The following is a 15705-nucleotide window of genomic DNA, read 5'->3' on the forward strand; positions in this document are numbered from 1 at the left end:
CTGCCGGCCTAGGCCAGAGCCACAGCAACGTGGGATCCGAGCCACATCTGTGACCTACACCACAGGTCACCACAACGCCGGATCCTTAACCCACTGAGCAAGGCCAGGGATCGAACTTGCAACCTCATGGTTACTAGTCGGTTTCGTTAACCACTACGCCAAGACGAGAACTCCAAATTAGGCCTTGCTAGGCTCTACCTTTTTTTGTTTGTTTGTTTTTATTTTTAGCAGACGTTCCTTTCTGAGGTTCTGGGGCATTTGTCCTTCATGGCCTAGTGTAAGATCTTCATTGTACTAGCTTTGGGCTGTGGGAAGCCATCAGAGCTCTCTGTTTGATCCCGGTACTCTGTGAGCAGTGGTGGCAGACACAGTGGCAGAGCTCTTCCTGGTGCACATTCACTATACTGCGTGGGCAAGTGAAGGGCTCCACATTAAATGCAGAAAAGATTGTGTGACAGTGGTGACCTCGCTGTGTTCTTTTATTTCATTTTATTTCTGTGGTCAGAATTTGCTCTAGCAATATTAAATTTTGTGTCTGTTACATACTTTTGGCTAGAATAACCTCTCTCTCTCTCTTTTTCTTTTTTGGCTGCGCCCAAGGCAAATGGATGTTCCTGGGCCAGGGATCAAATCCAAGCTGGAGCTGATATGCCACAGGTGCAAGCACTGGGCCAGGGATTGAACCAGCGCTGCCACAGGGGCAAGCTGGGTCATTAACCCACTGCGCCACAGCGGGAACCCCTAGCCTTTCTTTCTTATTGGTAAAAATTTGAGAATTTTGATTCTTGTATACTTAATAACTCTAGCTTTTTTTTTTTTTTTTTTTTTTTTTTTTTTGGCTTTTTAGGGCTGCACCCATGGCATATGGAAGCTCCCAGGCTAGGGGTCAGATTGGAGCTACAGCTACTGGCCTACACCACAGCCACAGCAATGCCAGATCCATGCCGCCTCTGTGACCTACACCACAGCTTACAGCAACACTAGTTCCTTAACCCACTGAGCGAGGCCAGAGATTGAACCTGCATCCTCATGGATCCTAGTTGGGTCCATCACCGCTGAGCCATGACGGGAACTCCTTAGCTTTTGTTTTTTTTAAATTATAAGTTATTAAGATGTAATTTATTGAGGTATAATTCACATACCATACAATTTACTCATCCGATATGTACAGTTTAGTGGTTTTTAGGATTTTTAGGGGGCGAATCGGTTTCAAGAAAACTTTTATCACCCAGAGGAAATGCCATACCCACTAGCAGTTACTCTCATTTTTTTGCCCAGTCCCTCCAGCCCCTGGTAGCCACTAGTCTACTTTCTGTCTCCGAATTTCCCTATTCTGGATGTTTCTTACAAGTGGGATTGTACAATAAGGGTCTTGTGTGATTGGTTTCTTTCCCTGAGCATGATGGTTTCTGGGTTCATCCACATCTTCCCGCTCTGGGATGGTACAGAATGCTCACTATGGTCTGTCCCCCTTTTCGACTAGAGGGACAGTTCACAGATACATCAAAGAGCAGCAGCAAGAAGTACCTCAAACAGAGACTGTCCCAGAGCTTCACATAGGCCTCAGGGGCACTCACTTAAGGGAGGTGGATTTTTTTTTTTTTAATTACTCAAATGAATTGGGAGGTGGATTTTGATCTCTGTCTTAGTTATCTGTCACTGCAGAACAATTTACCTCCAAACTTAGCTGTTTAAAACAACAGTATAGAGAATCTCGCCTTTTCTCTGGGTGGGGTCTGCACACAGCTCGGCTGGGTCCCTGAGCTCTGCACTTGCTGGGTCTCGTGCCTGCAGGCCTCTCAAGCTCCACCCAGCTCAGTCACGTGACTTTTGCAGGCTCGAGTTCTTCGCAGGCCTCCCTCAATTCCTTCCGAGCCGAGCGTTTGTTGTAGGTTCTTGCTTTCCTGGGTCTCTCCATCGCATCCTGTCAGCTGTCAGCCTCAGAGTGAGCAGGCAGGTGGGTGAGGGAGAGGGCGGCCACAACAAGGCACAGTCTCTTCATCCCCCGAGCACGGGGGACGTCCTATTGCCTGCCACATTCCACTTTCAGGAGCGTGGCACCAGATCCACCACCTACTCTCGAGGAGGCGACCACACAGGCCAGGAGGCGAGGATGACGGTGGTGGGGGGCCGACGGCAGTCCCCTTCCTGTTACTGAGCAAAGGCCCTGTGATGTATTAGCTGGTATCGGAGAAGTGGCTTGTTTATTTCCTTGGTTGCAGAGGTTCTATGGAGGAAATGCATCTGAAGTGTTCGCAAGACTGTGGTAAAATTCCCTGACGAAGATGTGCTAATAATTTGTCAGCTATTCACTTGAGAGACTTCTACGAAATTGGTACATCTGTTCTCTCCACCCAGGGATGACAGGATGGCATTGAGTTTCCTTTCCTCCATTTTTGTCTTATGACATTTTGACAAAATAATGCCTCTTCTTTGTCTCCTCCACCCCCAACCCTGGTCTCACCCTGCTTCCTGGCAGTTGCTATTCTTTTCTCTCCCTTTCCTCAATAGTGGTTTTCATGGAACCCTGCTATGCCTGTTTAGATCTTTAGATCCTTTGAAAATTGTCCCCTGTTATGTTCTTATGTCATTGTGACTCTTCTCTAGTTCCTTTACTTTTTAAAAAAAAAATGCTGAATTAATTTTGCATGGATTCTGCTGTTCTAGTGCAGAGAACGGTGAAATTGTGTCCTCTACTCCTGATAGAAACTTAAAGAAAAAGCTCATAAGGAGTTCCCACTGGGGCTTACTGGAAACGAACCCTACTCGTATCCGTGAGGACGAAACTTTGATCCCTGGCCTCACTCAGTGGGTTAAAGATGTGGTGTTGCCATGAGCTGTGGTGTAGGTCACAGTCATGGCTCAGATCTGTTGTTGCTGTGGCTATGGTGTAGGTGGCAGCTACTGCTCTGATTCGACCCCTAAGCTGGGAACCTTCATATGCTGCAAGTGCATCCTTAAAACGCAAAAAAAAAAAAAAAAAAAGTCATTAAAATATTTTAGACTCACAGAAAGTACAGAGTGCAATAGAACAGGACACTCATGTACCCTCCACTTGGGTTTATGAAGTATCAACCTTTGCTATTTTTTCCCTCAGATTTTTTTGGGGGCTGGGGAGGGGGGGACATCTGTGACTTGCAGAATTTTTTTTTTTTTTTTTAGGGCTGCACCTGCAGCATATGGAAGTTCCCAGGCTAGGGGTTGAATCAGAGCTACAGCTGCTGGCCTGCAGCACAGTTGGATTCATTCCACTCTGCCACAAGGGGAACTCCAACATGCAGAACTTCTTGGGCTAGGGATCAAACCAGCACCACAGCAGTGACCTCAGCCATAGCAGTGACAACATTGGCTCCTTAACCCACTAAGCCACCAGAAGCTCCATTGCCTCATATTTTTAAAGAACTTATTGATCGATTCAGAATTTTTTATTGATGGACTTAACTGGTTATTTGCATACTTTTGCTTTTATAAACACTGCTATGATAACTATTTCCTTGTGCCTTTCTAGTCGTATATATGTATATTTCTTATCTATGTATTTAGTTTTATTAGAGTGTAGTTAACTCACACTGTGTTGGTTTCAGGCTTACAGCACAGTGAATCAGTTATGCAATATCCATTCTTTATTCCCGTGTAGGTTATTACAGAACATTGAGTAGATTTCCCTGTGCTGTATAGTAGGCCCTGTGTATTATCTATTTTATATACAGTAGTGTGTGTATATTATTTCCATCCTCCTAACTTACCCCCCTCACTCCCCGGCACAGTTTCCCCTATGGTAAACATGTTTGATTTTGAAATCTGTGAGTTTGTTTCTATAATGTATAGTGTGGGGCACATAGTGAGCATGTGTTATCTTTATATGGTGACATTCCATACCTAGACTTACCACGGTAATTATTTCTTTTTTTTCCTTTTTAGGGCTGCACCTGTGGCATATGCAAATTCCCAGGCTAGGGGTCACATCGGAGCTGAGCTGCCAGCTTACGCCACAGCCACAGCAACACCAGGTCCAAGCCGCGTCTGAGACCTACCCCGCAGCTTGGGGCAATGACGGATCCCTGACCCCCGAGTGAGGCCAGGGATCAAACCCACATCCTCACAGACACTGTGTTGGGTTCTTAACCCACTCAGCTACAGCAGGAACTCCAGAGTAATCATTTCAAAATGTGTAGAAATATCTAATCTCTATGTTGTGTAACAGGAACTAACATAGTGTTGTAGGTTTTATGCTTTAAAACCAAACAATCAACCAAAGAAACAAACTCATAGAGAAGGAGATCAGATTTGTGGTTACCTGAGGTGGGCGGGGGGAGGAGAATTGGATAAAGGTAGTAGTTATCGTCTAACTATCAGTTAGAAGATAAGCACTAGGGCTGTAATGTACAAGACGATGAATATAATTCATGCTACTCTTTGTTATATATGAAAGTTGTTAATAGTAAATCCTAAGAGTTGTTTTTTCCTAAGGAAAACGTTTTTTGCTATTTCTATTATTTTATAAGATGTTGATTATTCACTAAGCTTATTGTGATAATCATTTCATGATGTGTACAGTCAAATCATTATGCAGTACACCTTAAATTTATGCAGTGCTGTATGTCAGTTGTATATAAAACCAGAAGGAAAAAAAACTCCTGAGTGGTTGATAAGCAAAACACTAAGTATAAACACTTCCGTAACATATTGACAAAGAAATGTTGCAGACATTTTTAATAGGACATGAAATGGGGAAAAGTACTTTTGGTCACAGCCCTTTTTTTTTTTTTTTAAAGTAATCTTTTTAAAAATTTTTATTTTTTGCTTTTTAAGGCTGCACCCCCAGCATGTGGAAGTTCCCTGGCTAGGAGTCAGATCAGAGCTGCAGCTGCTGGTCTACACCATAGCCACAGCAACTCGGGATCTGAGCCGCATCTGTGACCTACACTTCAGCTCATGGCAATGCTGGATCCTCGACCTACTGAATGAGGCCAGGGATCAAACCCACGTCCTCATGGTTATTAGTCAGATTCATTTCTGCTGGGCCACAACGGGAACCCCTGTCACAGCCATTTAGGTGGAAAAATTTTAACTCAGGCTGCTTTTCATTTTTGGATTAATACTAGTGTGGCATTTATAACTTTCAAAACATATTTGTGTGACAAGAAGGAAAATGGATAGAATATTGGGATATTAGTAACAAAATTGCTTTCAGATGAAAATTTCAGATGATAATTTAAAAAATATTCATTTCATACTTATTTTTCTTTATAGTATTTATTCCTCACCAGGGCCAATCAGTCACACCCATATTTATTATTCTTTGTGTCATACTAATTGCTAAGCAAGGGTTTTTTTAAGCTTTTATTATGGAAATTTTTAAACGCATATTAAAGTAGAGAAAATAGTACCGCAAGCTCTAACATATGCGTCACTCAGCTTCAAAACAGTTTACTTTCTTTTGAGCAAGATTTTCAACTGTGATGCTCACATTAGTTTTATATTTAGAAAGTACCCTGGAGTTCCCGTCGTGGCGCAGTGGTTAACGAATCCAACTAGGAACCATGAGGTTGCGGGTTCGATCCCTGCCCTTGCTCAGTGGGTTAACGATCTGGCGTTGCCTTGAGCTGTGGTGTAGGTTGCAGACGCGGCTCGGATCCCGCGTTGCTGTGGCTCTGGCGGAGGCCGGTGGGTACAGCTCCGATTCAACCCCTAGCCTGGGAACCTCCATATGCCGTGGGAGCGGCCCAAAGAAATAGCAAAAAGCCAAAAAAAAAAAAAAAAAGAAAGTACCTTATTCAAGGTAACACAAAGTTGACATCACTCATTTGGAGAATGATATCAGTATTCCTGTGAGGTGAGTGCCCTTTGTTTAGAGGACTTACATTCCTAGGTTTAAAAATTACCCTTTTATATAGTTTTGCTAATTTATGGGTGGATTGTGATTTTCTTCTCTCATTTAGTTGCTCAGGCTAATGGTCCATTTCTCTTTGGCAGGGAGATGACCCACAAACTTTGTAAAGTCTGACGTAAGCCTTTCAAAATTCTTTGCTACAAGTTAGAAAGCTCTTCTAAACCCTTAGAGGACTTGATTTTTAAAAATGAAGTTGGGGAGTTCCCGATGTGGCTCAGTGGTTAAAGAATCTGACTAGGTACCATGAGGTTGCGGGTTCGATCCCTGGCCTTGCTCAGTGGGTTAAGGATCCAGCGTTGCCGTGAGCTGTGGTGTAGGTTGCAGACGCGGCTCGGATCCCGCGTTGCTGTGGCTCTGGCGTAGACTGGGCGGATACAGCTCTGATTCGACCCCTAGCCTGGGAACCTCCATATGCCACGAGTGCAGTCCAAGAAATGACAAAAAAAAAAAAAAAAAAAAAAAAAAAAGAAGTTCAAGGACAAGCTAGTAATACCCCCTGGTACTGCAGTGTTTTGGAACTGTAGATCCAGGGACTGTGTTATTGACTCTTTGAGCCGTACGTACCGCATGAGTTTCTTGTGTGCTTGGTTTCCAGATAGCAGTGGTCATGGGCTTCTGTACAGCCGGAGGAGCGTACGTGCCTGCCATGGCTGATGAAAACATCATCGTACGCAAGCAGGGTACCATTTTCTTGGGAGGACCTCCTTTGGTAAGTACATAGTTGTTTGTTTCCTTTCTTTTTGGTAAGATCACAGTCTTGCCTGCTTGCTTGATTGAAGTAAAATATGAACACTCTAAAATTTACCATAGTAATCATTTTTAAGTGTGGGGTGCTGTGGCATTAAGTATATCCACTTTGTTGCAGAACTGTCACCACCATCCATCTCCAGAACTGTTCTCATCTTGCCCAGTTGAAGACTCTATACCCATTAAACACTAACTCCTATTCCCCCCACTTCCATTGTCCTGGCAACCATGATTCTACTTTGTTTATGAATCTGACTACTCTAGGAACCTCATTTAAGTGGAATCATATATAATCATATATAGTATCTGTCTGTGTTTGGTGTGTGTCTGTGTGTGTATATTTTTTGTCTTTTTAGGACTGCCCCTGCACCATATGAAGGTTGCCAGGCCAGGGGTCAAATCAGAGCTGCAGCTGCTAGTCTACACCACAGCCACAGCAATGCCAGATCCAAGCCATGTCTGCAACTTACGCCACAGCTCACGGCAATACTGGATCCTTAACCCACTGAGCAAGGCCAGGGAACGAACCCGTGTCCTCATGGCTGTTAATCTGGCTTGTTTGCACTGTGCCACGACAGGAACTCCTCCTTCCTTTTTAAGACTGTTAACATCGTACACACCACATTTTGTCTATTTTATCCATCAGTGGACTTTGGGGTTGCTTCCACTTTGGGCCAATTTGGAACAATGCTGCCATGACCATGGGTATACAAATATCTCACGAGACGCCCTGCTTTCATCTCTTTTGGTTATACATTCAGAAGTGGAATTGTTAAATCATGTGGTAATTATAATGTTTAATTTTTTGAGGTATCACTTCATTCCGAATCCAATCATCTGTCGATGGACATTTGGGTTGTTTCCATGTCCTGGCTATTGTGAATAGTGCTGCAATGAACATGCGGGTGCACGTGTCTCTTTTAAGTAGAGTTTTGTCCGGATAGATGCCCAAGAGTGGGATTGCGGGGTCATATGGAAGTTCTATGTATAGATTTCTGAGGTATCTCCAAACTGTTCTCCATAGTGGCTGTACCAGTTTACATTCCCACCAGCAGTGCAGGAGGGTTCCCTTTTCTCCACAGCCCCTCCAGCACTTGCCATTTGTGGATTTATTAATGATGGCCATTCTGACAGGTGTGAGGTGGTATCTCATGGTAGTTTTGATTTGCATTTCTCTTATAATCAGCGATGTTGAGCATTTTTTCATGTGTTTGTTGGCCATCTGTATATCTTCTTTGGAGAAATGTCTATTCAGGTCTTTTGCCCATTTTTCCATTGATTGATTGGTTTTTTTGCTGTTGAGTTGTATAAGTTGCTTATATATTCTAGAGATTAAGCCCTTGTCAGCTGCATCATTTGAAACTATTTTCTCCCATTCTGTAAGTTGTCTTTTTGTTTTCTTTCTGGTTTCCTTTGCTGTGCAAAAGCTTTTCAGTTTGATGAGGTCCCATGGGTTTATTTTTGCTCTAATTTCTATTGCTTTGGGAGACTGACCTGAGAAAATATTCATGATGTTGATGTCAGAGAGTGTTTTGCCTATGTTTTCTTCTAGGAGTTTGATGGTGTCCTGTCGTATATTTAAGTCTTTCAGCCATTTGGAGTTTATTTTTGTGCATGGTGTGAGGGTGTGTTCTAGTTTCATTGCTTTGCATGCAGCTGTCCAGGTTTCCCAGCAATGCTTGCTGAATAGACTTTCCTTTTCCCATTTGATGTTCTTGCCTCCCTTGTCAAAGATGAATTGACCATAGGTGTCAGGGTTTATTTCCGGATTCTCTATTCTGTTCCATTGGTCTGTCTGTCTGTTTTGATACCAGTACCACACTGTTTTGATGACTGTGGCTTTGTAGTATTTCTTGAAGTCTGGGAGAGTTATGCCTCCTGCTTGGTTTTTGTTTCTCAGGATTGCTTTGTCGATTCTGGGTCTTTTGTGGTTCCATATAAATGTTTGGATTGTTTGTTCTAGTTCTGTGAAAAATGTCCTGGGTAATTTGATAGGGATTGCATTGAATCTGTAGATTGCTTTGGGTAGTATGGCCATTTTCACAATATTGATTTTTCCAATCCAGGAACATGGAATATCTTTCCACTTCTTTACATCTTCTTTGATTTCTTTGATTAAAGTTTTGTAGTTCTCGGCATATAGGTCCTTTACCTCTTTGGTCAGGTGTATTCCGAGGTATTTGATTTTGTGAGGTACAATTTTAAAAGGTATCGTATTTTTGTATTCTTTTCTAATGTTTCATTGCTGGTATACAGAAATGCACTGACTTCTGAATGTTCATCTTATATCCTGCCACTTTGCTGAATTTATTAATCAGTTCAAGGAGTTTTGGGGTAGAGTCCTTAGGGTTTTCTAGGTATAGTATCATGTCATCTGCATACAGTGACAGTTTGATCTCTTCTCTTCCTATATGGATGCCTTTTATTTCTTTTGTTTGTCTAATTGCTGTGGCTAGGACTTCCAAAACTATGTTGAAGAGCAGTGGTGAGAGTGCGCATCCCTGTCTTGTTCCAGATTTGAGTGAGAAGGCTTTCAGTTTTTCCCCATTGAGTATTATATTTGCTGTGGGTTTATCATAAATGGCTTTGATTATATTCAGGAATGTTCCCTCTATACCCACTTTGGCGAGGGTCTTGATCATGAATGGATGTTGAACTTTGTCAAATGCCTTTTCTGCGTCTATTGAGATGATCATATGATTTTTGACTTTTTTTTTTGTTAATGTGGTGTATGATGCTGATTGATTTGCGTATGTTGAACCATCCTTGTGAACCTGGGATGAACCCAACCTGGTCATGGTGTATAATTTTTTTGGTATGTTGTTGGATTCGGTTGGCTAAGATTTTGTTGAGAATTTTTGCATCTATATTCATCAATGATATTGGGCGATAGTTTTCTTTTTTGGTGGTATCTCTGTCTGGTTTTGGAATGAGGGTGATGGTGGCCTCATAGAATGTCTTTGGGAGTATTCCTTCTTCTTCAACCTTTTGAAAGAGTTTAAGGAGGATGGGCACCAATTCCTCTTTATATGTTTGATAAAATTCACCTGTGAAGCCATCTGGTCCTGGACTTTTATTTGTAGGGAGTGATTTTATGACCTCTTCAATTTCATTTCTAGTGATCGGTCTGTTCAGTTGGTCTGTTTCTGCTTGATTCAGTTTTGGCAGGCTGTAAGATTCTAGAAAATTGTCCATTTCTTCCAGATTGTCAAACTTGTTGCCATACAGTTGTTCATAGTATTCTCTTATGGTTTTTTGTATTTCTGCTGTATCCGTTGTGATTTCTCCTTTTTCATTTATAATTTTGGTTATTTGGGTTCTTTCTCTCCTCTTTTTAGTGAGTCTGGCCAGGGGTTTGTCAGTTTTGTTCACCTTTTCAAAGAACCAGCTCTTGGTTTTATTAATTTTCTCTATTGTTTTTTGAGTCTCTATTTTATTGATTTCTTCTTTGATCTTTATAATTTCCTTCCTTCTGCTGACTTTAGGACTTTTTTGTTCTTCTTTTTCTAATTCGTTTAGGTGGAGGGTTAAGTTGTCAATTTGGGATCTTTCTTCTTTTTTGAGAAAGGCCTGGATTGCTATAAATTTCCCTCTGAGCACTGCTTTCGCAGCATCCCATAGATTTTGAGAGGTTGTGTCTTCATTATCATTTGTTTCAAGGTAGTTTTTAATTTCCTTCTTGATTTCCTCATTGACCCATTGGTTTTTTAGTAGCATGTTGTTGAGTCTCCATGTAGTAGGTTTTTTCTCTTTCCTTTTCCCATGGTTGATTTCTAATTTCATGGCATTGTGGTCAGAGAAGATACTTGAGATAATTTCTACGCTCCTAAATTTATTGAGATTCGCTTTGTGTCCCAATATGTGGTCGATTCTTGAGAATGTTCCATGAGCATTTGAGAAGAATGTGTATTCTGATTTTTTTGGATGTAGTGTCCTGAAGATATCAATTAAGTCTAACTTTTCTATTGTTTCCTTTAGGATCTCTGTTGCTTTATTGGTTTTCTGTCTAGAGGATCTGTCCATTGATGTGAGGGGGGTATTTAGGTCTCCTACTATGATTGTATTCTCATCAATATCTCCCTTTATGCCCAGACACTTCTTATAACTAGTAATTGTCTGCACTGAAAGCTGTTTTACATTGAAATTTTTTTGGGGAAAAAGAGAACTAATTTAGTTCTCTTGGACGTGGAGTAATTGGAGGTGAAAAATTCAGTTCTCTCTCCCTGTGGAATAATAGTTTATTTAAGGCAGGGCTTTTGATATAGTGAGTAAGTCATTTCTATGCTGTATTTTAGATTAATGTTCATTATACTAATGAAGATTTTCTTTTATTACTTGAAGAAAAAGAAACAAGTCAGTCATCCAAAGAAGCAGGAATCAGTAAGTGATTCCTAAGGGATCAGGTTGGCATTTAGCACTAGAGGATTTTTCTTGCTTTTTCTTGTTAGAATTTCTCAGGCTGTAATTAAGTCATTCATTCTTATTTATTACTTGAGATTTCTTTCTTTTTGGTCATATTCTGTTGAATCTTAGATGCGGGTAATCGTTGAGATTTTTTTTTCCCACCTTGAAGGTACTGTACCTTTAAGACTTTGAGAGTCATTAGAATCACTAGAATTTTTCAGCAAAGGTGAAGAAAATAGCATTACTTAAATACATCTATTGAGTGCTCAAAGATGAATATTTCTCAGCTTCTGCCATCAAGGAACTCCTGGTATAGAGGAAGGACAAAAGGAAGGGACAAAGACACATGAACTACAGTCCAGCAGGTGCCATGTTGGAGGTGTAAGTGGAATCCTCTTGGACCACAGATGAGCAAGCCTTGCTCTGTTAATGCCGTGGAGCATCATCGGCAGGACAGGGAAAGCCTCATGGAACAAGCAGGGCTTGAAGGATAAGCAGGGATTCACCAGGCGAGTGAGAGGAAGAAGGGAACCCAGGCAGTGGGAAGAGCGTGTGCACAGACACAAAGGCTTTAACGTGCGTGTGGAGGCAACGTAACGGAGGGGGAAGAGTGGGCTTTCAGGCCAGGAGAGCCTGGGTTCAAAGCAGGTTCTGTCCCATGCTCAGGGTTTAGGGGCAGCTTCTTTAGATTTCTGGGTTCAGATGTCTGGACTGTAGACTAGAGACAGTTTCACCTAGATTTATCTAGGTGGGTGGAATGAGAGACAAAATGTCTAGTTCTGCGGAAGAATAGTAGATGTGGTCAGGTTTGGAGATGGGTAGCAAAGCGTTTTCTTATTTCTTTTTTTTTTCTTTTTTTTTCTTTTTGTCTTTTGTCTTTTGTTGTTGTTGTTGTTGCTATCTCTTGGGCCGCTTCCGCGGCATATGGAGGTTCCCAGGCTAGGGGTCGAATCGGAGCTGTAGCCACTGGCCTACGAGAGCCACAGCAACGCGGGATCCGAGCTGCATCTGCAACCTACACCACAGCTCACGGCAACGCCGGATTGTTAACCCACTGAGCAAGGGCAGGGACCGAACCCGCAACCTCATGGTTCCTAGTCGGATTCATTAACCACTGCGCCACGACGGGAACTCCCGTTTTCTTATTTCTAATGGACAAAACTCCCCATTGACTTTTATCCTTGCTGTAGGTTAAAGCAGCCACTGGAGAAGAGGTGTCAGCGGAGGACCTTGGAGGTGCTGATCTTCACTGCAGGTGAAACAGAAGCTGTTGTTTCTTTCCAGGATTGATTGTCGCTTGTTTGTTTAAAAGCAGTTTTAAATTATTTTTTTCAAGTGTTAAACCTGCCAGATCACACCACTTTATTTATTCTCGATCTGCTGTTTTAGGGTCCAATTCTTTCAAGTTCCATTTCTAAGCAGGAACGTCAGTTCTTTCATGATAGCCCAGAAAGACTGGAGAAACAGGTTCCTCTTTTGTTTTGTTTTGTTTTTTAGGGCCACACCCAAGGCATATGGAGGTTCCCAGGCTAGGGGTCGAATTGGAGCTACAACTGTTGGCCTACACCACAGCCACAGCAGTGCAGGATCTGAGCCACGTCTGCGACCTACACCACAGCTCACAGCAATGCCAGATCCTTCACCCACTGAGCAAGGCCAGGCCTCGAACCCGCAACCTCATGGCTCCTAGTCAGATTCATTTCTGCCACGCCACGAAAGGAATTCTACAGATTGCTTATTTATTTAACAAACATCCATTGAGCATCTGTTACATAACAGGTACTGTTTAGGTATTTGAGCTAATAAGATAGGCATTATCTTTGATCTCAGGAACCTTATAGTCTAGTCAGGGAGGTGGGCAGTAAACAAATCATCACCAAAAATTATTTAAGTCTGTATACATGGTAAGGGCTACAAAAAGAAGTCTTGGGAGGGAGGGCTCGTAGAAGGTAGAATTAACCTAGTGTTGTGCAGGCACTGACTTTGTTTAATTAACACTTATTCAGTGGAACACAGAGTGCTGGATGGTGAGCCATGGTTCAGCAATGAACTACAAGAGATTATGAAGTAGAGAAGCTTGTGAGTCACAGATCCTAGAGGAAGTACACAGCTCACCTGGAGGGGCTGCATGAGGAGGTCAAGGCAGAGTACCCAGAGAGGGAAAGACAGAGCCTGGGGCACATGTTTTTATTAGGGTCCATGGTTGGAGTGCTTTGGGCTTCCCTGGCTAGGGCCAGATTGGTCAGTCACACCAGAGGATTGGGGTAGAGGCCGGCCCCATAGAAATCTTATCTAAGGATACAGGCTGGGAGGTACGGGAGAGTGTTGATCATAAGGGCTCTTCGGAAAGTCACAGCCGACTCACCTTTGCTTGTGACTGAGCTGCTACCTAGGACTTGCTCGAGGGGCTGGTATCCATTTAAGGTCCCTGTAGCCCACTTGGCCCAACAGAATAGATGCTGAAGAGTAGCTTAGCTAAGCACTCAATAGCAGGTAAATATGAGCTGGTTCTCTGGGGAGGGAAAACATCCTACCCTGCGGCATCTGCCAGCAGCTGTAGTTTAAGTTATCCCACCACAGCTGCTGGGACACTGCTGAACCTGAAGTCAGGAGAGATGCACTCACTTGGCTCCTGTGGGTCAGCCATGAGCCGGCTCTGTCATTCACTGGTCTAACCATTGCAGGTTAGGGTTCAGGGGTCCGAAGACCATTTACGTCCTAGAATTTTGTGAGGATTAAATGAGATCCTGCGTGTAAATTGCTTGAAACAATGCCGACTCTGAATATGTACCTGTAGGAGTTCCCTTGTTGTGGCTCATTGGATTAATGTCATAATCAGTTATTAAGTATTTTGGACTCTCTTTTTGTATGAGCAATTCGAAAACCACTGAAAAGTTTAAGGGAGCAGTGTGCTGTTATCAAATATTTTGTTAGGAAAGAAAAGAATCCCTCTGGTTGCTAAATGGAGAATGCTTAGAGCATTGGCAAGAGTCTGTGAGGGGCCAGTTGGGTGATTGTATCAATAGAATAGGTGAAAGTTGCTGGTGGCTTAGATGGTTGTGGTAGTGAAGCTAGCTTAGGGGTGACCAGATTTTTTTTTTTGTCTTTTTGCCTTTTCTAGGGCCGCTCCCATGGCATATGGAGGTTCCCAGACTAGGGGTCGAATCGGAGTTGTATCTGCTGGCCTACACCACAGCCACAGTAACGTAGGAGCTGAGCCCCCTCTTCGACCTACATCACAGCTCACGGCAACGCCAGATCTTTAACCCACTGAGAGAGGCCAGGGATCAAACCCGCAACCTCATGGTTCCTAGTCGGATTCGTTAACCACTGAGCCACGACGGGAACTCCAGGGGTGACCAGATTTGAATTCTGTTTCCGAGGTGGAATTGAGGGACTTACTGAAGGATTTCTTTTTTTTTTTCTTTTTCTTTTTTTTTTTTTTTTTGTCTTTTGTCTTTTGTTGTTGTTGTTGTTGTTGTTGCTATTTCTTGGGCCGCTCCCGTGGCATATGGAGGTTCCCAGGCTAGGGGTTGAATCGGAGCTGTAGCCACCGGCCTACGCCAGAGGCACAGCAACGCAGGATCCAAGCTGCGTCCGCAGCCTACACCACAGCTCACGGCAACGCCGGATTGTTAACTCACTGAGCAAGGGCAGGGACCGAACCCGTGACCTCATGGTTCCTAGTCGGATTCGTTAACCACTAAGCCACGACGGGAACTCCTACTGAAGGATTTCATAGACAGAGCACAGGAAAGTGAGTTGACAAAGATGATGACATGAAATGGTTTCCTTTCTTGAGATTGGGAAGATGGGAGGAGGGGCAGATTTAGGGATGGGGCAGGCGGATCAGTGTTCCTTTTTTACCTGCCAAGTTAGAGATGCTCCAGACATCCAAGGAGAGATGCTGAGTAGGCAGTTAACCCTAAGATGTGGAACTCACATCAGTGCCGGAGATCTTTATTTGGGAGTCATCAGCATAGAAGTGGAATTTAAATCCTAGGACTAGATGAACTCACCTCGAGGTCGAGTTAGATAAGGAAGAGTGTCCAGGATTAGACCCTAAAGAACCCAGACATAAATGGCAGGTAGATCTAACCATTGAGCTAAGTGGCCTGGCAGGTGCAGGAAACCTTTCTTTGCTTGGCCAGAGCACAAACCCAGGGAGGCAGGTGGCTGTGGGAGCAGTCTAGTAGGTGGGAGAAGGAAAGTAAGTACACCATTTCCGCTCTCCCATCAAAGACCGCTGCCATGCTTTCGGATGAGTTGGCTAAGGGAACTGCCTTTGCCTCAGGTTTTCTTTTTTCTTTTTTTGGTCTATTTAGGGGCACATCTGTGGCATATGGAGGTTCCTAGGCTAGGGGTTGAATCGTAGCTAAAGCTACTGGCCTACATCACAGCCACAGCAACGCCAGATCCAAGCTGCCTCTTCGACTTACACCGCAGCTCAGGGCAGGTGCCAGATCCTTAACCCACTGAGCGAGGCCGGGGATCGAACCCATATCCTTATGGATACTAGTGGGGCTCATTACCACTGAGCCACAGGGGAACTTCCTGCCGTAGTTTTTCCTTCACTCTTTCTCATGGAGCCCTTATTTGTGGAGAGATTGATTGTCTAAGTGTTATGAGCAATACGACAGAATTTCAGGCCTAGTCCCTGT

At 43.3% G+C, this 15705-nt stretch overlaps 1 protein-coding gene across 4 annotated transcripts in view; it reads left to right on the forward strand.

Moving 5' to 3' along the window:
• Nucleotides 1-15705, forward strand: part of MCCC2 (methylcrotonyl-CoA carboxylase subunit 2) — a 79727-nt gene that overhangs the window by 34174 nt on the left and 29848 nt on the right. For all 4 annotated transcript variants that reach the window (XR_014831505.1, XR_014831504.1, XM_005672531.4 and 1 more), the window contains 2 exons: nt 6489-6602; nt 12235-12299. Coding sequence is in view for 2 of the 4 variants with exons in the window: in XM_005672531.4 (XP_005672588.2) it covers nt 6489-6602; nt 12235-12299 (179 nt within the window). In the remaining 2 variants the exon portion in view is untranslated. The remainder of the gene's footprint in view (nt 1-6488; nt 6603-12234; nt 12300-15705) is intronic.

Source organism: Sus scrofa, chromosome 16 (genome assembly GCF_054392235.1).
Source record: "Sus scrofa isolate SSC_HxYL_T2T_F1_AM1 chromosome 16, Sscrofa_HxYL_maternal_Yorkshire_Landrace_v2.0, whole genome shotgun sequence".
In the NCBI taxonomy this organism is placed as follows: domain Eukaryota; kingdom Metazoa; phylum Chordata; class Mammalia; order Artiodactyla; family Suidae; genus Sus; species Sus scrofa.